Source organism: Neopsephotus bourkii, unplaced genomic scaffold (genome assembly GCF_033783945.1).
Source record: "Neopsephotus bourkii isolate Nb327-2 ecotype Australia unplaced genomic scaffold, CSIRO-AGI_Nbou_v1 NB_1820, whole genome shotgun sequence".
Classification (NCBI taxonomy): domain Eukaryota; kingdom Metazoa; phylum Chordata; class Aves; order Psittaciformes; family Psittacidae; genus Neopsephotus; species Neopsephotus bourkii.
The window spans coordinates 8,499,105-8,524,097 of NW_026902293.1; the positions used below are offsets into that span (position 1 = coordinate 8,499,105).

The 24,993-nt window shown below is 40.6% G+C and overlaps 1 protein-coding gene across 2 annotated transcripts in view; it reads left to right on the top strand.

Moving 5' to 3' along the window:
- Positions 1-372: 372 nt before the first annotated feature.
- Positions 373-24,993, top strand: part of KCNB2 (potassium voltage-gated channel subfamily B member 2) — a 191,073-nt gene continuing 166,452 nt past the window's right edge. The window contains exons 1-2 of one of the 2 annotated variants that reach the window (XM_061343080.1): positions 373-849; positions 16,225-16,909. In XM_061343080.1, the coding sequence (XP_061199064.1) occupies positions 16,331-16,909 (579 nt within the window). In that variant the 5' untranslated portion in view covers positions 373-849; positions 16,225-16,330. Of the gene's footprint in view, positions 850-2,612; positions 2,867-16,224; positions 16,910-24,993 lie in introns of those variants that run through there. The other variant, XM_061343081.1, reaches the window with a different exon arrangement.

A 24,993-nucleotide genomic window follows, 5' to 3' on the forward strand; every position in this document is an offset into this window, starting at 1 on the left:
AGGAGGTGTGTGGGGAGGTCTCATGGGGTGTGCTCATTCCATTTGGGAGTGTTAATGTGGGTGAGCCCTTGCCTGAGAGGGATCCCCTGTCTGAGGGAGGGTAGCGTGGGTTGTGTGTCTGTGCATGTGTATGTGTGTGTGCACATCCCCCACCGGGGTTGCTTAGCTGTGTATGTGTGTATGCATGCATGTGCATGAGCGTGCGTATCCCCTGACTGTACCATTTATACAGTGTCTGCGTTGCCTGCACATGTGTGTGCACACCCCCCGCCCGGCCAGTGAGCGAGCAGCGGGTGCGGTGCGAGGGTGTGCGCGCAGCCGGGCGGAGGGCGGCGCGGGGGGCGCGGAGGGGGTGCGGGGGAAGCCCCGCGTGCCCCGTCCGGGAGCGGCCGTGCCCCCCCGCCCCGCCGCCGCGCACAGCCGCAGACACGGGCGGCCGCGGCGGCAGCCGGCAGCTCGCATGCAGCCGGGGATTACAGCGGGGCGAGGGCAGCGCGGGGTCGGCTTTTATCTCCCCCTCTCCTCCCGCGGTTCCCCCCCCCCCGCTCTCCGCCCGCCACCTCAGCCGCTCGCCGCGCTGCTTGCTCGGCAGCTTTCCATCTCCGGGGGTAGGAGGGAGATGCCTTTGCCGTGGTGTTTCCTCCCCCGGTCCTTTCCGTGCTGGGGGGGGCGGTGATGTGGAGCCGGGAATGTAGAACAAAATCCTCCCCGGTAAGGAGCGACCAAAACAAACCTCTCGCCGTGGCTTTGGCGGCCGCGCAGTGCTCGGGGAAGCCCGCGCAGCCCCTGCCAGCGCCGGGGAATCCCTCTTCCAGCCCCCGGCGGTGCCCCGGCCGCCCGCAGAGCAAGGTAAGAGACGGGCACCTCTCCTCCACCGGGGGCTGCTTTCGGGTTCTATTTGTGTGTATTCTTGAGAGACCGAGTCACCCGCGCCTCTCCCCGTGATGGGAGTTGCGAGGGAGGCGAAAGCTGCCAGCTGGCCCCGGCGGGCCGGGAGCGCGACTCTTCCTCGGGGAGCCCCGGGAGCCCCGGGCGCGCCCCCGCCGCGCAGCACAGCCCCGGCGGAACGGGGTGAGCCCCTCGGGAGGGGCCAGACCCACGCGGGGGGGTTCTCCCCGGGTAGCGGGATGAGTTGGAGGGAGATCAACGCAGCCCTAACGCTGGAGCGCTCTGGAAACCGCGGCTTGTATTTTCGTTCCTTCAGAGCTGCTTGGGGGGGGATGACATTTCGTAGTATTCTACCTCCTGCCGTGGGTGAGCTTTAAAGATAAAGGCTCGTCATTTGTTTCCGATGCTCTAATAGCGCTTGTGGGAACCTTATGATAGAAACCCTCAGCATTCTCGGTAGATAGTTGTCATTTGAATTACACCATCTACCCGGGGACTGAAACCGCCCCCTGTCAAAAAGGAAAAACTGTAGAATTGTGCTAGTCTAAAATATACTTGCATATATGTTTCCTGCAGATATGTAGCGTGCTGTCAGTCCCCTAGATTTAAAATCCAAAGCATCTTTATAAAAAGGCATGTTCCCTGTGTGGTTTCCACAAGCCAGTCAGTGTTTCTTGTATCAGAATTTCACTGCCCGGCTGAAGGTAGACCTTTGTTTATAAGCTATGTATGTACTCTCCATATTTATAGCAGGTCTTGGACTTCATTCAACTCAAGTTACATAATGATTAAGATACAAATAAGTGGTATATTTGTGGTTTCTTGGGCATTTTAACTCGTTGTGGATGAGACCACCTCTATCATCACTGAAAAAATTGTCTCTTTTTACCTGTTTATGTAAAAAGGAAAGTATCAGTAGCATCAGGTGGAGGCAACATTCCTTAGCAAATACACAGTCATCAAGACCTTGCTATTGAAAGGACACCTAAGCAAGGGATCTCAGTGACCCCATCCTGTAGCTCTGAGGAGCTGCCAGGGTTGTTTTAGAAAAGGAAGAGGAGCAGTGTGGCTGGACAGGTTTAGGAGTGGGAAAAGCCTATCTGGTGAGGTTTTACTTTAAAAACACTCAAGAGTTCAAGTTTGCTCAGCTGGTGAGTCATATCCAAGTTGGTGCCGAGCTAGCACGAAGCCTCAGAGGCTAGGCAAGGTCTGAGGAACCAAGTGTCCAACCAAGCCTGCGGTACAACCCTCCTTCCCAGGGAGTTTTGCTAGAAACTTGGAGGGGAGCAGCGTCAGTGAGTAGATGCTGTTTGTGAGATCTGGATGCTCTGGGATCACCCAAGATGTCCTAGGAGACCTCTGGAAATCTTTCCCAGAGAGATGAGGTGCAGTACGCAAGAAAAGTTTGTTGCTGGTTCTTAACGCCGCTGTCTTTTGCACTCAAACAACAACTGATAAATCGTCTTTTTGCTCAGCCTTCTTGGGACTTGCAGCTGCCTTGTTGTGATTTTGGTTTTTGTATTCTTTCTTTCTTCATTTTAATGATGCTTCCACAGGCAGCTCTCACAACAGTGTTCAAATTCCTCTCGCCTCCTTCTTTCTCAGCTGGACGCTGTCACTGGGGCTCAGCAGGTTGTCCTCATTCAGACATATGCAGACAGTAAAAACAAAAACATCTTCAGTTTGAGATGAGGGAGAAGTGCTGTTTGGATCAGCATGCTTCAGCATTCTGAAATGTCCCGTTGCCATAATGATACCATATCCTGTGTATTTATTTATTCGTGCTCAGCCTTTTTTTGTAAGTGCAAGTTAATTGGCAAATTCTGGCTTGCCATTGAAGGCAAAGCGAGGAGTCGGGATTTACAATAGCTTTCTTGCCAGCATTTGGGATTCTGCCAAACAGCTTGCTACTGTGACTTTTAGAAAAAAATCTTGATCTTATGTGACTTCCTCGAGCTTCATGTCACTACATGTACAGGTAAAATAGTTTTCATGGTGCTACTATATTAAAAGTTACCTGCTTGAGGATGTTTCAGTCTGTGTTTTACTCTGTATGTTGTTCTTATATAAACATCATGCTGGGGAGGGGCTGTTCTGGTCTCAGCTTTGCATGGTTTGGAGGAAAGGAGTGAATGAATGGGAGGTGAGGTTTCCAGAGAGGGGAACAGTGACTGGGAGGGTGGTGGTGCTTTGGGATACTGCTGCAGACCCCTTTAAAGGTGTCTGCTCTTCCAGAGTACAGACCTGCTGCTCTGAACAAGCCAAGCCCAGGAGGGAAAGCTGGGAACCAGAAATGGGAATGCTAAAAGTTGTGAGGCACTTCAGCTTCATCAGAGTAGACATACATGCATTCTAAAAATGATTTTTTGGGATGTTTTCAGAGGTCATTTCTATTAACTCATCGTGTTATTGCATAATACCTTCTGACCCAGCAATGATATGCGCGCAGCTCCTGGAGTTAAATAGCGATTGCCTCTAAAAGTTCTTTTCCTTTTTTACAGTATTGCTATAGGAGTCTTCTTTTCATTTTTAGAAATGAGGTTTTTACCTTATAGCTGTCTCAACATTATAAACTTGGATGAATGATAAAAACAGGCTGTTGTTTACTTTGTTGAGTTATGCTGTTCCTACTCTCACCAGGATATGAGCACCCTAAGAGAAAATAGTTTTTATTTCTCATAGTTAACTGGCATCTTTCTCTTACAGTTACTGCTGAGGTAGTGCTGCTGGGTATTCCATTGCTTGGATTTTATAATAAATCTTTGAGAAATGTTGTTTTAGTTCTCCCTTTAGCAGGTAGAAATGAGGATCTGCTTCCTAATGATAATTTTAACTGTAAATCAAAATAAATTTTCAATTTTTAATTGCAGAGATCTCAAAATCATGCAGCAGTGTTCTATGGGATACTGTGAAAATGAATAGCATGGGACATTATAGACTAGATTTTTAGATCTTTTTCCTATTGTAAGCATAGACTTTTGTAAATCCCATAGGTTCCTATGTTTATCTATAATTCTCTGGCTATATGGAAAGGATTTGGAAAGAATTTCATTATTTTGACTATTTCCTTGAGTATTCTGGAATTTTAGATATATTGCATGCTGTAATAATCAGATTCAATCCAAGTAAAATGCATATATATGTTCAATTGTGTGATTAAATATAACAATTGAAATGAGAAACTGAACAACTCAATTTTTTATTGAAGTTGGAAGTTTCTTACCTAGGTTAGCTATAGGTATAACTGCAGTCCCAGTATAGCTTTCCAGCTCACTAAATACCATAAAAGCCTTAGATATAATATACATCAGCCAAGATATTTTAAATCTATTAAGCTTAAAACTACTCCATTAAAGCTGGAAGGACTGCAAAGGCTGTTCTGCTTTTTGTCTTTCCTGCCTGGTGCTTGTTAGAGCACATGCAGAAACTTGAGTGCAAGTCGCACATTGGCGTCCTCCTGTAGTTTCACTTGTTTACTGTTCAATACGTTGCTTTCTTCCAAGACTAGAAGGCTGGAGCAAACTGAGTAATTTTTAAACTAAGGAGCTACTTTTTTCTTTTTTTTTTTTCCACCAGCATGAAAATACGATGTTAACTGCGTCATCAGTAAATAATGAGTATTATTTTGAATGCACCTGCTCATGGATTATGGTGACCGCATAAGCAATATGGAAAGAGTAATGGAAAAGTCTTAGGCCACTAAAATCAGTGGGGTTTTTAATTTATTTGTTTCTAATGCAGGAAATCTATATTTAGCCGTAATGGTAGATCAGCTGTGACTTAGGTGTCTGGCTTCTGTACGGCCCTATTCCTTCTCCGGATGACTATAAAGAGTAGTCAGTAGCATCACTGCTGGCAGCAGCAAGACAGTCAGAACAACAATATATTAGCTAATAAATAATATATGTCATGCTGGCGTAATGCAGCTCTGAGTATTTAGGAGTAGGCTGTGATAAGCAGCAGTTGTAGTCTTTACACGGAACCATGGCAATCTACCAATTTACCTTCCCCACGACAGAGGAACCGCAGTACACTGCAACACTGTGTGAGAACAGATAGAGTCTGAGCCTAGATGGGGGGCTGGGGGGCAAGCAGTTCCCTTATCACTGCACCAGCACTTGTTTCTGGAGAAGGCTTTACACTGGTCAGTGCTTCTCCTTAGGAAGTCCTGCTTGCTGTTGCAGGGTATTCTTCATGCTGCTGTCATACTTTGGTATTAGCTTATTAGGAAATAAACATCAGCCCTTCAGGTAAAACCATGTAACGAGGAAATGAATGCAAAGCTGTGCTGATAATTAACCGAACAAAGCTCTCAAACGTAATCTTCTTTGATGACACTGGAGATGAGCTTCTCCCCCTGATTGCCCAACAAGTTAAGAAAGAGAAATCAATTATGACTGTACAGTCCAAATACGGAATAAATTTGCCTGAGAGCATTAATAACACATCTCAAGGCAGCTCATAAAATATTTTTTCATAGTACTGTATCAGTAGTTAACTTTTAGAAAATTAGCTGCATTTTTAATACATAGAAGTAAAAATTGCAACCAAATTCAACAACTCAAAATGAGGCCATAATGCTGCTTTTTACAGACTTTTCAGTTGTGTCTTGCCCTCTTAAAGTGTAAGGTTTTGGTTTACCTACAAGGTAAATGAGGTTGATGGCCTCAGATCAGCTGTACATACACTCAAATGACTGCATAATACTGCTATAACTTACAGCCATAAGTTCAGTGTAAATTTACATATACCAGAGAGATCCAGAGACAATTTGAGCAGTAAGTGCTGGCAGGCAGCAGCAGCTAGGAGAATCCCACTAATGTATTTAAGCAGACTCAAAACATTGAACTGGCCTAATTAGCCTTGAATCACAAAGCTATGAATGACACTATTGTACGTGCTTATCCAGTGGTTGCTGAGATTAATAGCACACAGAGTTGATCTACCTTGACAGCAGTGCCATCTGGAAGGTCTTGCATACTAGAATATTTCCATCTCATGCTTTCTTCATTCTCGTTATTGCTGACATAGAGTAAATTTCTCAACTGGGTAGGCCTTGTGCTTGAACTTATATTCAGGACTAGCCTGGCTACCAATAGCCACTTTAGTCCCTATTATACTCATGTCATTAAAGTAGCATTAACAGTGCTGGGTACCTGGCTATCGATAGCCACTTTAGTCCCTATTTAGACATGTCATTAAAGTAGCATTAGCAGTGCTGGGTATATTCTGCTACCCTTGAGCTAAAGAAGGGATGAGCATATTTGACTGCTCCAATGTCTTTCTAAATCATGTAGTAGAAGCAAAAATGTCTGTCTTTTGTTCAGTAGCCTTATGGTTAGGTTACTTCCTGAGAAAAATCAAGCTTTTATGCCTTTCTTAGATTAACATGATGCAAAAAAATATTTCACCTCTTGTAATCCAGGGTTCACCCCAGCCAAAGAACTACTCATACCCCTCAGCTACAGACTCATGCATGTTCCTTTCTAAGTGCTGGCTGCCTCATTCATGTTCCGAAGGAATGGGAAGACTGTTCTCCATCCCCACAGCCATCGTGGGTGTTACTGATACAGCAGTAGCCTACAAAATACAAACTACAGGTTTGAGTCGCCGGGCATGAATGTAGTCCCTGGGTGAATGTTTAATAACCTGCCAATTACATCAGTAGGTTGTTACCACCAACTCAAGGTGTATGTTGAAAAGAGTGGACCTTGTTCAGTTCTTTTGAAGGGCTGTGCTCTACATGCCTCTTATAAGAGGAGGTTTCAAGGCTCTCAGTATCATGTGGGTGAGTTGTGTCCCTTTTGATCCTGCTTATGCACTGAGCCTGGACAGGAGTTCAGAGTGTCTTCTTCTGACCTGCCTTAGAGGTTCCCAAACCCATCTTTGAACTTGTGTCTTGCATGTTTAATACCAGAAACCCTGAACTAATAGCTCTGATGAAGCACATTTTTTAAGAGGATGCTGTGGCTTTTAAAAATACATTTTAGCTTGATAGAGGTAAATAAATTAATTTATAGAGGCAGTTTTATAAAAACTTTCCTTTTAGCCTGTCTTGATTTCAGAGTTATAGCAACAGCAGCATGGGGTTGGGCATGATAGTGAATCCTTAACTTTTTTCTATTGTCAGGTCAATTTGTGGGTGAAAAATGTCAACATTCGTGGTATCAGCTGCCTTTAGGCTGGACATTCAGCTTTCCAAAACTTATGCTGTTTCCACTCATGGTAGGACTAAAAGTCAGTATGAAAATGAAGTGTAGCTTCTTCTCTGCAATGTTAAACAGGAGTTCCTGAGAGCAGCTCTCCCTTACCCAGCTGTACCCTTGTGCAGTATGTGGAACCAAAACACTGTAGATAAGGTCAGGACTCAAAAGTTTTTGGCTTTCTGGATGACTGCTTGTCTCAGATGGGCAAAATAAGATGACAAATTGTCATAGGACTTGCACAACAATTTTTAGTAGTAGTTTGTAGTTTGTAGTTTTGTTGGGTTTTTTGGTGGGGTTTTTTTGGTGTTTTTTTTTGTTTGTTTGTTTGTTTTTTTCCAAGGGATTCAAGAACTCAAAATGGGTTTAAAACCCTAAAAAAGAGTTTAAGAACTCAAAACATTGAAGGGATGAATTGTCCAGAATCAAGCCTAGGCTGAAATTTGTCTTAATTTTTAATGCTGTGACTTGGTGATGCTGTGACCTTGAGGACATTTCCAGGTATATGCAAAGGCACTTGTCAGAATTGAGTCACGCAAAAATCAAGGCTTTGATTCATTCCTTCCAGCATCAATGCTTTCTTGAAGCACCGAAGACAGGAGCATAGGCTGTACTCCTGCTGGGCAGAGTGACAGGGATGAGGCACACATCTCTTCAGTAAATCTGCCCATCTCAAACTGAAATTATTGGCCATGTCTCTTCCTATCTGTTGCCTAGGTGTTTTTGTCAATTTTCCTTGATTAAATGTGGTATTGGTCCAACTAGAAATGGCTCAAAGTGAAATCTTTGAGAGAGGCAGCAACTAAACTCGAATGTTTTCGTTTCCAAAGAAGTCACTTAAGAATACAACCATGTTTTCCTTAGTTGTAGATCTAGGATGGTGGCGGTGCATGCTTATCCTTTCAAACATTATGCTATGATTCTGGACAAAGTGCCAGAGTTTTGGCTGCAGTTTCATTCAGAGACAGATAAAATCTGACCATTCTCAATATGCCTCATTGCTTCAGACATCATCCTCTTGTCTATAGAATAATATTATACATTGTGTAATATTTCCCTGCCTAGAAACCTAGGATCACCATTCAGTACCACACTGTGCAAGCTTTTCTTCGGGAAAACAAAAAGACATCTGTGAAGTTCTTCAGTGCTTTCAGCTAGTTGGCAGCACTGTTATTGGTAGGCAGTTGTAGAAGACAGAAGGGTTACAGAAGATAGCTTATTTAGAATAGCCCTAAAACTAATTGTTTTAGGACAATTGGTTACAATAGTGCCTCCTCAAAGAACAGATGATGTGTTGACAACCTCCTCCATCATCTTAATGCAGTACAATGCAATTAAAAAAAAAAAGTAATGGCTGAATAAATTGCAATTAAAAACTTTGATTTATTAATAGTAATGTATTTATTGTTATTACTGTATCCTGTATATGTAATACCTGTACATTCTTAAAGAACTGTATGGAAACACCCATCAAAACTGTGGATCCAGAGTGCTAGTCGGGATATAAGTATGTAGTCTGATTTAGCCCTGAAAATAAGGATCTTACATAACCACATTTCTTCAATATCTGGTTGTTTGAAATTAAAGAAAATGATCTGCCATTTGGCCTCATACTTGTCTGTGACAGCTCATCCCCTCTAAAATTTCCACGGAAGGATAAATACGCAGTGAAAGACAGTATCTTTGGCGAAAGCAATGCCTCAGCCCTTAGCAACCGATTGTAAACATAAATAGTAAAGTGGAGACATGACAGATAATTACATCCTAAACAAGAGATGCTTCAACCTGGGGTGCAATGGAAATGCAACTGTTTTTTTAAACCAAGCAGGAATGCATCAGGATTGTTTTCTAAGGATCATATAGCCAGGCTTGTCACAAGCACCAACAGTAGAGCATTGCTAATAAGGGAAAGAGAGAGAACTGGAGCTGGTCTGGGGTAAACGCTGGTGGTGATCTTAATTCAATGCTGCGACAGGCTGCAAAGCCACATCCATCACTCACTTGACTCCTCGGTGCTCCAAACCCAGCTCTCAGCTCCAGAGCTATGGTGAGGTCCTACTCAAAAAGGCCACTTGAGTTCTAAATTCTGAGTCTCAGAGTAAAATTACACTGAACACTATCAAGGAGCTAGATGATATTTAAGGTCCCTTCCAACCCAAACTATTCTATGATCCTATGAGTTTAAGATCATTTAACCTTTTGTTGTAAAGTTGTCCGCATTAGTTGGCAACTGGTCTAGGAGTATTGGAGTCTAGGGCCCATCCATGAGCCTTTACCTTGAGTACAAGCTGCAGTAAGTAATTGCAAGTGCTGTTGGCATAGTTAGAAAACTCAGGCCAAAACTGCCAAGGTTGTGTGACTGCAAGATTTCAGATGTGTTATACTCTCCCTCTTTTTCTGTCTTTTGTGTTCTTACCTATTTCTGTCTGGCTTTTCTTATCCAGGGCTCCTAGGGAACATATAAAGCCTCTGAGTCTGCTGCTACTCAGTGAACTTCAGCTCATTCATCTAAAAGACACTTCTGTGCTCAAGATGGTGAGAACAGGGAGTTAGCAGACAGACTGATTTAGTCGATTTGAAAAGTTCATCTATAAAAGGCCCCATCTTAGAGTGTTTCCTGCAGATCTCTGAGACTTTGTGCAGCCAACGTTTAAATTTTCACATACCAGAAATAAATCATCTGTGAGGTCTTTCATGAAATAGAAATAATCATCATTTTTAGACCAGTTATCCATAGTAACGCCCCGAGAGCTGGTTTTGCAGGATTTATTCTGAAAGTAAGATCTTACTTTCCACAGACCAGCCCATCCATAGCTGAAAGCAGAGCTCTCAGGGTTCAGATGTGATTTGGTCTTAGCTTATGGAAGGACCCAGCTCTTTTGCAGTTTGCCACCCACCAGCAATGGCTCTGACCATGGTGATGGTCTAGCATGAGCCAGCCATTGCTCGCAGGGAAGCTCTGTCACAGGAGAGACAGTCTCAGGCTCCATCTTCCCCCTTTCAGGGCATGGTACTTCAAGTGATTTTAGCTGTTTGGTTCTGAGGACCTGGACCTTGACCCTGGTGCTGTTTCTGGTAATCTGGACAATCAAAGAAAGCTCAGCTACTTCTCCTCTGTGTGTGCATGTGTGTGTTCCTGCATATGGATCTGAATCTGAGACGTACACACGATGCTCAGGAATACTTGGACATGTTTCCTGACATTCAGCTGCCTGAATGCTTGCCAGTCCTTAACTGCATGAGATGCGATTTCTGTAATGGTGGGGAATGGAAATAATGAACACCTAATTTTTGCAGGATGTTTTTATTCAGAGATTTAGCTATCACCTCAGACATTTATTTAAACCTGAAATAACAGGAAAGTGTTATTAGTAAATATCCTACCACTCACCATTAAGAAACTGTAGGTCTTCATATTTTGAAACAAAGAACAGACATTTGATAGCTGAGTTGTGGTAGAAGAGATATTGCAACAAAGCGGAAGTTGGAAAAAGTAGACTCATACAACCAAATAACTCAGCATATAAAGCTCTAAACATTTGTTTACTCAGTAGAAATGTATTTATTTGTCACAACTAACTCGCCCTACCTTTTCTTAACTGGCTGTATCTCAGGTTATAGGCCTCAAGAGTCAGGCACTGCTGAGGTGGGCACAGGCTTGTTAAGGCTTTTTAGAATCATAGAATATCTCTCAAATTGGAAGGCACCCATGAGGATCATCAAGTCCAATTCCCTACTTCTCACAAAACTACCTAAAACTGAAGAGTAAGTCATATGACTTGAGAGTGCTGTCCGCACACTCCTTGAACTCTGACAGGTTTGGTGCTGTGACCACTTACTTCCCTGGGAAGCCTGCTCCAGGGACCGACCACCCACTCGGTGAAGAACCTTTCCTAATGCCCAGTCAAAACTTGCCCTGATGTTACACTTACAAAAAGCTAAACCTTGTTTTCTGGTAAGTCTGTACATTGTATACAGACTGCAGACCTGTATTTTTGTCACACTTTAATAAGTCACTTTTAATAGCCAAATTAGCCAATGCAACAATTGTCTCTGCAGATTGTTTTTGCATTTCAGTGAGCATTTTTGCCTAGAAAGATAAAAAACATTGATCTTATAATTGCCAGACCTGAATAAAACAAAAAAAACATTGAATGGAATCACCCAAATAATTTTGTTCAATAATTTCAAAATATCTTGTTTTGATTCAGAGCTTTCTTAACCTTAAAAAACCCCATCACATCGCTACATTTATAAACAGAAATCTAGATTAAATAAATATAAATGTTGAAGACTTCCTTTATTTCTTTCCAAAGCAAAGAAATGAATTGCAAACAACTTGACAAGTTTTGACAAAAGGACATCTTCTGACAAAAATGAGTTTTTCTCTTAAAAATCAGAACAAAGTGATTTTTTTTCCCTTTCTTGGGTGCCTGTTCCTTATGATATAGCATTCTTTTATAAACAATGTACTTCTTTACTTACAGCACTCTAAATGCACAGGGACAACATGATCCAACAGTGCAGCATGCTTACATAGCGTAGTATTTCCACATTCTTTGGTGCAACTTTTGTGGCAAAGTTTGGGAAGGAAGTTTATGACTAAGGCATGCAGAAATAGGTTGGATGTGAATCTATCTGGAGCAAGGTTTTGCACATGAGTCCGTGGAAGGGGCTGGTGCTGCTCAGGCCAGCTGGCATGGTAACCTCTGTGTGTGTGGTTAAACTCACCTAGGCTCCAAAGCAGATGGCTGCGCAAACCACTTATTAGGAGTGGACCTTGGAGCATGGTGAATCTCCAGCCATCCTGGCAAATGATTCAGGAGAGTCTTAACTGTGCCATGCTCCAGCAGCATGATGGCACAGGCAACTGAGTTCGCCTGCCTGAGGGTTTAATCTGCTCATGTAGGCATGCCCATCAAATGTGATAAAAATGCTAAGGACTGTATACAGCTATCTCAGTTTGAGCAGCCAGAACTAATGGATACTCCAGGCACTGGTGACCTTCATTTCTCCATTATAAAGCAATGGCAGTTAACAGCCTCCTAGTGACGTTAAGAAGGGAAACTTTGGGATGCCCTGGAAGTATTCAGGTAGGATAATGAGAGCTCCCTGAGTGAAATTCAGGACTTTGTGTGTGGTGTTGGGCTTGCAGTAGGACATGCTAAATAACATCAGAGGGCAAATACTGAAGGAGAAAGAGGAAAAGAAATGGTAAAAATTACCCTTTCACTCAAAGCAGAAGGCATGGGGAGAATCACTACCTTAAAAAGCTGTACACATATGGTATGAGGGAAAAAAACCTTTGTTCTGGCTTTCCCTAGCTTTTTGAGTAGTAGCCTTCGCAGTTTTAACTTTTACTTAATGCAAAGAATTGGCTTTGATTCAGAAGAGTTTTATTCAGTATTACAGGTATTTTCCTACAAAGTACTTGTTTTGTTGCAAGGACAGAATACAGGGTTCGTCTGGAGTTGCTTTTATGTATCTGTGGTTAGAATTTGTGTTTCTCCACTTATTGCTAAGCAGTGCTGATGAGCTGCAGACTGGCTCTGCTTGCGTGCTGAGGGATAGTCGCAGTTCTCACTAGCTCATGGTGGACAAAGTGCATGGTGGAGTCACACACAGACAAAAGATTAGGGCAATAAATTGGACTGAAAAATATTTTAACCCTTCTCAGGACAAGAATTACAGTGTCCTGGGTTAAGTGCAGTAGCTAAAATCTAGAAAGCTTATTTAATGAAATTTAAAGGTAACCTCACTTGCATCAGTTTGTTATAAAGAAAGATCTGTGTGAAATTTATAATGTGGATTATAAAGTTAAAAATGTTTAGTAGTTAAAGGAGAGGCTATTGATTTATGTTTTTGTTAATTTATGTTTTTGTTAAAGGCACAGTTAAATACTCTATATTTACTGAATACTCAAACACTCAAGCTCTGTAGTCCAGCCTTGGGAAAAAGCTGTGCAGGAAGAAATTTATATAAAATATCAGCAGAAAACAAAGCAAGGTGTGATGAAAGGCATTTAGGGAACAAAACAGATTTTTTTTATATAATTTTATTTTTTTTAAGTTATGTAGTCTGTTACTTGTATGTATTTCAATGAAAGGATCTCTGAAAAAAAGGCAAAAATAGCCCTCACATTTTAAGATTCTTCATTTGGGAAAATGATTTCTTTTCTCTTGATCTTTTCAGAGTGCTGCATGTTGTGTATGCTGGTTCATCCCTTATTACATACATACATACACAGCACCTTAGCTCCAGTCTTCTCAACACTAAACTTAGTGGTTTTCCACTGCTGACTTCAGTATGACCACAGTTAACCAGGATTTTTAAAGCTTTTCAGAAAAGCCACATTTCCTCAAGTAGGAAGATGCAACCAATAATTATACTGACAAATCAGAAAATGTTTTATCAGCTTTAGACCAGTCTTGGTGACACTATAATTTCACATTGTTTAGCAAATCTGTGTGGTCACTACACTGCACAAAAGCTAAACCGATGCATAGTCTTGCCTATCTTTAGTTTTTGTAGTCAGAAGAGCAAATGAGGATATGGTTAACAGAAGATTAATCTGAGTGCTTGATTTTTACTGTATTTTACTTGGTATTGCTAATATTAGGGTACACGTATTAATTAAAAACAAGAAGTCATCCCTGAGATTTAGTGGTAAATAAATTATAGAAGCTCTGTAGAAACTGCCTGAAGACTTGTCTGATTTCATGGAGAATGACAGAACCTCTCAACGAATTTCTTAAATTGTTGGGGTTTGTTATGTAAGACATCCTTTAAAGGAGAAACATCATTGTGCATTAAAGTCTAAAAGGTTTTTTTCAAAAAGGATTGTAAATGCTTCCTCCGTGGAGAAATATCCTCTCATAACTGCTTAGTGTTTATGTGGTTGTCTCTGTCTCACAAGACTGATCAATGCATCACAGACCACTAGGAGACACATTAGTGAGACTTTGCGAAGACTTGAGTCCCCCCTTTATCAGAAGTCCCCCCATCAACTGTTTCATCAAAGGCAATGAGAAAGAGGGTAAAAACAGAGAAAAAAAATCAGCCTAAGTTGAAGACAAAAAAAAGCAAAATGCAAACCAAACACAACAAAAAGGAATATACATTATGTAAACCTACTGATGTCAGGCTTTGATTTTGATGTGACATTTATCTTTGCAAGTGAAGTTATCAGCTTATCTTTTTCATGAATGAAGGTAAATGTTACAGGCTTAAACCCTTATGTAAATAGGCACAGAGGTGCTCTGGGTTGCACTGGGAGATCAGGAGGGAGCTTCACAGTGCAGTGCTGGAGGCAGGATGCAAAAAGGCAGAATATTTTAGCTCTAGTGTTTTTTTGAAGTAGGTTCAGCTTTACAGTGAAACTGCTAACATGCTACTCTATTGGGCTGTTGTCATCATAGGGGTTAGTAGACAGTGAGTTATCAATCAATCAAAAAAAAATATAGTCTAACTGTAAATATTACTCTGATGGGTAATTTTCATTTTATCTGATGTTTTTGGACATGAAAGTCTGTTAATATTTGTATGATACATGGCTGAGCCTTATTGTTATGTTAGCTGTTGGTGAAGGAACTTCTAAGGTTTAGATATAATGAGGTTTAGTAAGTTTCCACTAGGAACATAGTCCACACTGTCATAAGCATTTCAGATTACATGCTGGAATAATTATTTGTGTTTCCTGATACTTTTAGTAATTATTCTAGATCCTAGCTTTTCTGGCAGGGATCTGGTCTTTGTGACCTTCTACTTCCCTTTCAAATTTGCACCTTTTTTTATGGTGAGTTTGTACTCATTTGTTCTTGTGTTATCATGGTCCTTTAGTACAAATGGTTCTTCCCCCTCCCTGGTGTTTACCTCTGATATATTTAACAATCCCTTCCATCACAACCTTCCTGCTTACTCTGCAAAGAGGATCAAATTCTTGTTCACATCAAATGCTTTTTTTAAGCTGGAGTTATTTCACAAATAACAAACCACACCCCCCCCCCCAAAAAAAAAAGAAAAAAAAGAAGAAAAAAACAAACCCCAAACTGTTGTATTGTTGATTTGGAGAAAATGGGAGGAGGAGATGTCAACTTAGGGAATTACTAAGGAGGACTTTCCTACCTTGGAAGATAAGCTTCTCTAAGCATTCTTAATATTCTTCCTTTTGGGGCAATTATTTAAGCACTGTGTCAGATAATTATTTACTCTAGTAGAAACAATGGGTGGGTTTCCTTCCTGTTTGATAGTGCTGCTCCAAATGTGGTGATGTACAGTTTCACTTCAGAGTTCACTGAAGCACTAGGCGCAATGAGTGAGGATGCACGTCTGTATTATTAAAACTGAGATTGGTGATTCTTGTCATGCAATCTTGTCCCTGCAGCAACTTAACAGGTGAACAAGTGGCGTGCAAAGAGCCTTTCTGAGGAGCCAAGGAATGGTATGCACAGTTCTTGCCTATATAACATGTATTACTGGTCAGTTGGCTTCAGAAGATCCAGGATTCTTTTAACCTATTTGTAAAGACATCAGCACTGTCTAGTGCTAGAAAATTTAACTTGTCTGGATGGCAATTCAGTTGTTTGGAGAATAATGTTTAGCCATGAAGTAATACAGCAAATCAAGATTTGAGTTGAGGGAGAGAGGGAAGCAGTTTAGTTTCACAGGAGATTTTGATATGCTCTAATTGTTTTGCTCAGTTTCAGTATCTCCCAAATTTGAGCTTTTCATTGAACGGAAAGGTTTCCCCTGTCTCACTTTTCCCTTATGGTTATCCCTTCAGTGTTTCTATTAGCACACCTCACAAACTAGTTGGTAACTATTCAGATTAAGCTAATATGGCTGCATCAGAAACTGATTAAACAAACCAACAAAAGAACAAGATCTCTGTACAAACTGTCACGGTTGATCTTTTATGAATGCGGAAATGCCAGTGAATTTTTTCCTTTGCTTAAACATAGTGCTGTTAACTGTTCCAGTTGTTCCAGTGGTTCTGTATACTACCACAAAAGAGTCTCACTATACAGTGAGCAAATTACCCTCATTAAATTTTCATCTGCATATGAAAGCGTGGAAGGAGAGAGACAGAGATTGGGGAATATATTGTACATTCTGATTCTTTGTCTTTTTTTAGCTTCAGGGATGGAGCTGTCTGTCTGAAGAGGACTCTGCCCAAATACTTGTAGTCTCCAAGCTCATTCCCCTAAAGACTCTGGTGTCACAACTGCACCTTTTTCAGAATGGCTGAGAAGGCCCCACCTGGGATCAACAAAAAGTCTTCAAGGTCGACGCTTTCTCTGCCTCCAGAACCAGTGGAGATCATTAGGAGCAAAGCCTGCTCACGGAGAGTTAAAATAAACGTTGGTGGGCTCAACCATGAAGTGCTGTGGAGGACTTTGGACAGACTTCCAAGGACACGATTAGGAAAGCTCAGAGACTGCAATACTCACGAATCTCTGCTAGAAGTATGTGATGACTATAATCTAAATGAAAATGAATATTTTTTTGATCGACACCCAGGGGCTTTCACTTCCATTTTGAATTTCTACAGGACAGGAAAACTACATATGATGGAAGAAATGTGTGCTCTTTCTTTTGGCCAGGAGCTTGATTACTGGGGGATTGATGAGATTTATTTAGAATCTTGCTGCCAGGCAAGGTACCATCAAAAGAAAGAGCAGATGAATGAGGAGCTGAGGAGAGAAGCCGAAACAATGCGGGAGAGAGAAGGGGAAGAGTTTGATAATACCTGCTGCCCAGAGAAGAGGAAGAAACTCTGGGACTTGCTGGAGAAACCCAACTCATCTGTGGCAGCAAAGGTAGGATAAACAGTAGGCTTAACGCAAAGACAGTAGAAAATGGTTTTGTGGCCCATGTATCTGACATGGAGGATTCAACAACTTCCACTAATATAATTCGAGAAAAGAGGAATCTAAGTCTACATAACATCAGGTGAATACACCCAAATCTGTCCTAAAACCCACTGAAATCCACAGAAGGAATCCTGTTGACTTCAGTTGATTTTAGGCAACTGCTACACTTTACTTTTGCTGTCTTATGACAGAAACATCTGTGAGATTATTAATGGATTGTATATGAAATGCTTTGATGAAAATACAGCTAAAGGAAGCTCTCTACTTTTTTGTTAAAAAAAAAAAAGCATTTGGTTATGAGAAATATATGGTTCAGTATTGCTACTTGTCATATTACAGGCATTGCTTAGGTTTGGTACCAGTGTCTTCTAAGGTGTGCTGGATAGGTTTTCAGACAGTAGTGTCAACAGCTGCTGTCTGGCATGGTTTTTTACACTGGGCAAGAACTGCAGTATGTTTCTCTTATACTGTATGTTTACAATCAAGAATTAGAGTGCTCTGTAAAAAATTACTAAAATACAAAAGCATATGTATACACATAGATATCTATGGTATTTATATACATGTATGAATGTATATGTATATAAAAATATCTATTATAAACATACATATATATACAAACATACATGCATACATATATATATGTAGAATTTGCATAACGTCAGGCAGAAATGAGGAAGCATTCTGATGAAGCCTAGTTCCAATATTGCTATCTTCAAACAGGCAAGCTGGCAAAAGTCTTACTCATGCAGTGGAACAGTTTACCGTTGTTAGGGACAGGGGACTGCACACATAGATGTTGCTACTGCTATTTAAAAGAAAGATTTTCTTGCTTCTTGAGGAACTTCATTGTTGCATTTGTGATGTGATGCACTATTTAATGTGAAGTAAATTGTGGAAGTATGTCTCCAGTTTGAACCACTGAAAGTGAAAATGTTTGTTATTAAGCTTAACTGTGGCATTATTTTCTTCTGTTGTTGATTTGTTATTGGATGCAACCCTTTCGGCCTTAGGTAAGTATTAAAATAACATGGTGGAATGGACAAAAAAAACCAGAATCCTGGCAAAGATTTCTCTTGCAATAGCAACTTCTGTAATCAAGGTGAAATACACTTTTTTTTAATTATTATTTTATATTTTTCATTGTGGGCTGCTGTCATTGTGGGGTGCTGTTTAAAGAAGAACTTTTGTAAAAAAAAATATCATGTGAGGATATGAGGTTCAGAACTGGAATAAAAGCTTATAGGAGAAAAAAGAAAATAAGATATTCAGAATATTTTAAAAACTATATGAATACATTTTCTGCTTCTGAGATACATATTCTGGGCCATATGTTCCTCTCCAGGAGAAGGAGCAGAGGGAAAGCAGATGGGCATAAGTTGTGCCAAAAAGGGTTCAGGGAGGCCATGTCACACACCGTGATCCCCTGGTACAAACTAGCATCCATCAGCAGCCCCCAGCACTGCTGTGACACAGCTGCTACACAGCCTGCAGGAGTCAGGGACCAGCTTCTCAGTCCTGCACAGCTTAAAACATCACTGATGCGGTCTCTAACAGACCTCTCCTCCTCCTGGATGCGGGAGGAACTCCTTGTGGAGCCATGTGGCTGGGACATGCTGTGTGTGAGCTGGGAGATATCCCTGCTGTAGGCGCTGCCTCAGTTATCTCCCACACTATACCTGGCAGGCAGATTTGAGGGGAGAGAAAACCCAAGTGTTAGCTTGTGGTATCTTTTATCTCTTGGGTGTTTTTTTTTACCATAGAAAAGAAGCCAATTACCTAGAGGGCTTGAGATACATGCTTAATTAGTGTTTGCCTAACACTAGCTAGTAGTCAACACAGTAAGATGGACCAGATGAAAAGGGCAAAACTGAAATACTGGTTCTTAGGTTCTTTGACTGTGACTCACATTCTTTTTTTCTTTTTTTCTTTTTTTTAAGGATAAATGTATAAATATAGCACAGTTAAACTTGCATAAGTGCTTGCCATTGACCAAACTCTTCTTATGACTTACCAGTGCCCTGTCATGGTTTTGATTGAAAGGAGTTAGGCCAGTTCTGAGCTTTTAAGAAAATCCCCCTTTGGCCATTGAGGCCAGATTTCTCCTCAGGGTTTGCAGATGAAAGCGGCCATTTCTTTCATTTCCCAAGATGTCTAAATGCTTACATTTTACCATTTTATTTCCCGTTTTGCTTGTCTCCTGGTTTGATTGCATGTTATAGTTTTATGCATTCTTGCTATGGGGAGTTTCACACTGCATTTGTATACATGTTACAATGATTTTCATTGTTTCAATTGCCTCCTGTCTAAATTGATGCTATTTGATGTGGTTTCTGTGATTGTAGCAGCTGGAAGTCACCATATTACATGTACCTGGTTTCTCTTTTTAGCGACCCTCACTCTGTGAATATATATTTGAGCCAAAATTATAGTCAGATACATCCATGGCATCTCAAGAACATCTGTAGAAACTTGGCTGAATGGCGTAAGAGACAGCAAAAAACTATCTCAGTGCATTCAGACTTGGAGAACATAAGCAAACAAGCAGAGCTGCATGTAAAACAAGATATGCTAGAATCAGTTGCATGTAATTCCAAAGAGTCTGGAACCATCACAGGCTGTATTAGGCTCTGTGGCAAGGTTTTAACTGAAGTGTTTGGGTAATATCACTTTCAGATTTCTTATCTTTTGTTCCATTATGTGGCAAATTGCTAGTTTGTCCTGAAACAAGAGGCAGAACCATCTCTCCTCTGTTGCACTAGGAAGGATGGTGGAATTTTGACAATGGGTACTTGAAAACAAATGGAGGAAATATTACTATGAAGTTTCAAATTCAAACATTTGCTCCATTTCACACTTCTGTAGAAAGAGACTATGTCAAGTCAATATGCATAGTTATCCTGCAGATGTCTGTTCAATCATTCATATCTTGTGTAGCACCTAAGCAGTTGATGGAAACAGCTTGCTTTTAATCCCTTTCATATAAAAGATTAGGAATGTGAGATAAATGCTTGGATGTGGTTTTGATATGTGGCTATGTCTTGCCACTCCTCGATTCTACTAAGATCCTCTCTAGGTCTGATTCAAAGCTTACTGAATTAAGGGGGAGTCCACTTTGGATTAGGCATTTTAGGACAAATCCTGCTCCTTTCAAGGTCAACAAAGGTTCGCCATTGACTTCACTCACAGCAAGGTGACACACAAGGTGAGAGTGTATAAGCAGCAGGTATTTTATAATAAATAATTGTAAAATACCTGTGACAATAAAGAGAAGAGAGAAATAAGGATGTATGGCAAGAAATTAACATTATAGTTGCCTAGTAAAAAGGAATATTATGGTCAAGTACTGTTGTACAATACAGGCACACTTTACAGTGAGGTTTTATTTACTTTTAGTAAGTGCAGATATGAAGCCTCATGTCAGTCAGACAAATATTCTACATCTCAGAAAAGTCCCAAAGCCTGTTTCCCAGTCCACAGAGTTTTGCAGGAGTATGGCATTATTTAATTCACAGTAACATCTGAGCCTTTCAGCCAGGCATTTATTTATACTTATTGTGTAATCAGTATTTTGTGAAAGCTACTCTTTAAAATGTTATTTTACTAATGCACAGTGAAGCTAAACCAGAACAAAAAAATACTTTGAAACTTTATGGCAAAGAGGTCTGAAGCAGAATAGATCTTCTCCAGAGCAGGGTCATGGTACATCTGTTTTTCTCCAGAAAAGTCTTGTCTTTCACCTTCTGGGAAGTAAAAAAGTCATCGTTTGGTCTTCTAATTACAGTTGCTGGACCTATAACAGCTCCCTTAGAGCAGCAGCAGATCTGACTAACTTATCAGTAGTGTGAAAGTCCTCAGCATATAGCAGAATGAGCATTGATTTGAGTGGATGTGAATTGACTCAACACCTTGCTGAATTGGGATATTAAGGATGAACCTAGCTAAGCTAATGCCTTTTTAACTACATCTGTGCTATATTGTTCTGTGCAGTGCACATAAAATCAGAGGGGCCTGACTTTGGAATGACTGTCAATCAAATGAAACCATAAATTTAGTGTTTCTTTCAAAGTGTTAATGCATGAGCTCTTCCTTTCAATCTTGTTTATAGAATACAAGAGCTTAGTTCTTTTCTTACACTTGTTTTATATTGCTAAAACTTATTTAGATTAAATCCTAAATAAATATGGAATGTTTCTAATGCAGATGATTTACTATACATACAGCGTGAATAAAGTCAGAAGTAAGTGGAATATCTAGAAGAAATGAAGAGCCTATGTGTGCCTAAAGATACTGGATAATGACTCAATCACCTTTAATCTACAAGAGTATTTTAAGTACCTTATGGTAATGTTATCAATAAGTATAACTCAGATTTTCCATTTGGCATTTCATATCACAGGTTGGGCTTTGGCTAAAACTAGAGTGCCATAGCTTAGGATTGATTCTACAGGTCTTTCTTGTGCAAGGCATTATTTCTCACATGAAGTGCTTCCTTAAACCTCAGTGTGACTATTACCTGATCAAGCATAAAAGGTAATGTAAGTTAAGTCATTAAAAAATTTACTAGTCAGTCACACTCTGTCCTTGATTTTTGCAAACCCCTGTTGATGCACATACAAGGAAGTGTAAAATATTGGCCTTTGTGGCTTTGCAGCATGGGGTTTGCTTTCTTTAAAGTTACATTAAGCCTGATGGAATTGAAAGTGTTCTCTCTTAATTCTGTTTGTTTCACTGCATGGCTCATTTGTCCTTGTATTATTTTGTTGAATACTTTTTTTCTTGTGGTTTGTTTTCTGGGTTTTTTTGCTTTGCATTACTGACTGTGACATGAGTACTCCTCCTTTGTGAAAAGCACACTAATTTATCAGCTGTGGATTGTGGATTACAGAAGGTATAATTACCCCAAGCCTGACTGGAAATTGTGTAGTTAGTGTGCTGCATTCAGTAACTAATCCCCTAGGTGAAAAAGCATCCTTTGGTAAGGGGAAAAAAAAAAAAGGGAAGAAAAAAAATAGCAGCATGAAGAAAGAGATTCAGGCCACTGATAACTTACCTAGCTACCAGGTGCATTATGGCTAGGCTTGCTACAAAGACTTGAGAAGAGAGGCGCACCGATTGTTCATTAGGTGCCTGATTCTTATTTTCTGTAAGTCTGTTTTATGTATAATTCACACTGATGCTTCTGCCTCTTTAGAATTTGTAGAGCAGCATAAGAGTTATGTTGGGGTAAATGCAAACTGGCAGAGTCAGCGCTTCAGAGCAGTATCACAGAATCATAGAATCATAGAATAGTTAGGGTTGGAAAGGACCTTAAGATCATCAAGTTCCAACCCCCCTGCCATGGGCAGGGACACCTTGCTCTAAACCATATTACTCAAGGCCTAATCCAGCCTAGCCTTGAACACTGCCAGGGATGAAGCATTCACAACCTCCCTGGACAACCTATTCCAGTGCCTCACTACCCTAACAGGAAAGAATTTCTTCCTTATATCCAATCTAAACTTCCCCTGTTTAAGTTTTAACCCATTACCCCTTGTCCTATCACTACAGTCCCTAATGAAGAGTCCATCCACAGCATCCCTATAGGCCCCCTTCAGATACTGGAAGGCTGCTATGAGGTCTCCACGCAGCCTTCTCTTCTCCAGGCTGAACAGCCCCTACTTTCTCAGCCGATCTTCATACGGGAGGTGCTCCAGTCCCCTGATCATTCTTGTGGCCCTCCTCTGGACTTCTTCCAACAGATCCATGTCCTTTTTATGTTAAGGACACCAGAACTGCACACAACACTCCAAGTGAGGTCTCACGAGAGCAGAATAAAGGGGCAGGATCACCTCCTTCAACCTGCTGGTCACGTTCCTTTTGATGCAGCCCAGGATATGATTGGCTTTCTGGGCTGCAAGCACACACTGCTGGCTCATGTTCATTTTCTCATCGACCAGCACCCCCAAGTCCTTCTCCGCTCTGAATCTCTTCTCTGCCCAGCCTGTAGCTAGCTGTGTCTGGGATTGCTCCGATCCAGCTGTAGGACCTTGCACTTGGCATGGTTAAACTTCATGAGGTTGGCATCAGCCCTCCTCACAAGTGTGTCAAGGTCCCTCTGGATGGCATTCCTTCTCTCCAGCGTATCAACCGAACCACACAGCTTGGTGTAATCATAGAATGGTTTGGTTTGGAAAGAACCATAGAAGCATACCATCATAGAATAGCTAGGGTTGGAACGGACCTTAAGATCATTAAGTTCCAACCCCCCTGCAACGGGCAGGGACACCTCACACTAAACTATCTCAACCCAAGGCTCTGTCCAACCTGGCCTTGAACCTTAAAGATACCTAGTTCAACCCCCCCCCCCCGCCATTTCAGTATTCCTTTGCAAGTACTTATAAATTATCTCCTAGTTTGTCACACAGTGTTCATTCAGGTGAACCTTAATGAAACACTGATGGTTCTTGGATTAAAGGTCACATCACATGTTCAGAGGACTTTAGAAGAACTTTTATCTGGTTGGTTGCATTGCAAATGAGAGCCACCACATAAGAAAAGTGTCTTGTCAACAGCTGAATGTTTGCACTTGGAGTATGCAAGTGATCAAGTGAAATAAATACTTTCTGTTGTATTTTCATCCTTTTTTATATGAACAAAACATGTATGTTCTCAGTTTAGGTTTACATCTTGTGTGCCATCCTGACTTTGTCAATATTTCTCCCTGGAAAAGTTTATATTCTGTGTGCCTTCTCATCTAACTGTAGACCAAGGATGAAGATGACTGAGAATTAAGACCGTCTCTTTTTAAAGTATGAGAAATAACTTTTTGTACTATTTTAATTCCCACAAGTTGTTGTATTGTATATAATATACCTCAGAGCATGATAACAGTCGTTGAAGACAAGTGGTATTTTCTAACTGATGTGGGGGTTGAACTTCTGTTTGACCTCTGGTTTCAACTGACTTTTTTGACGAATCCTGTTATGAGGATTCATCTGAATGTACTACCAGGAATGTTATAGTTTGCTTCATCATTTCCAATACTTTAAAGACATTTGTGTGCTGAAACTAAGTTATGGTAAAGCACAGAGAATGATCATTGGTAATAAATGCCTGTCTTCATCTAACTTTTGTTTCTGGCCAGGACACTTATTACCATTCTTTGCTTTTAAGATGAAGTAATTTTTTTTGTGCCAAACAAGAAAGTCAGTCAATGTAACTGTACGACAAAGAGATTATATTTGATCCTAGTCATTCATATTTAATAACTAATGTTCTAATGTCTTGAAGGAGAAGTGAATATATTGTTTTTTCAATAGATATTATATCAAGGAACACAGTAGACTGGCAGTAGTTAATTGATTTTAAGAGCTTGTGTATGCTCACTGCTAAATTGGTCATTAAAAGATTATTTGCCTTTTCTATGGTTCTTACATGAAGTATCATGTAACTCATGATTCAGCATGTTTGGTCAGCATAAGTATTACAGGAATGGAGCTACAATCTGTCTTGTTCTGGGGATGTTTAATACCTCAGTTACCTACAGGTTCACTCCAGCCCTGAGAAATTATCTGTGATGTGCTGTCTGAAAGGTCTCGCCGTAAACTTACTAAAATAAATTACTAAAAATTTCTATCAGAATGAGATGAGCAAAATGTCTTTTGAACTGACCTGCTTATTATTTACACTTAATTATCAGGAAATCAGATGCCGAAATTTTGGAAGCAGTGCCAACAGCAAAGATACCATGACTCATATTCAGGCTGGCTTCAAGCACTGGCCAAGGAATATCCCATTCAGTGCATGAACAGCAGGAAGAGATCTTTCATTCCTGGAGCTGTCAGAAGAGGCTTCACTGACTCTGGTTTTATGGATACATTAAGGAAAATTAAAGAGGATTCATGATGAATCTTGCTAAAGGGGGAAAAAAAGCAAGAATAATTATTTTTAAAATGGGGAAATTGAGTCTCCATATTTGGAAACAATATATAATTGGTAATTTTTTGCGAAACAAGTTTGAGTAAAGACTAGAGTGTGCCTGCACTTGT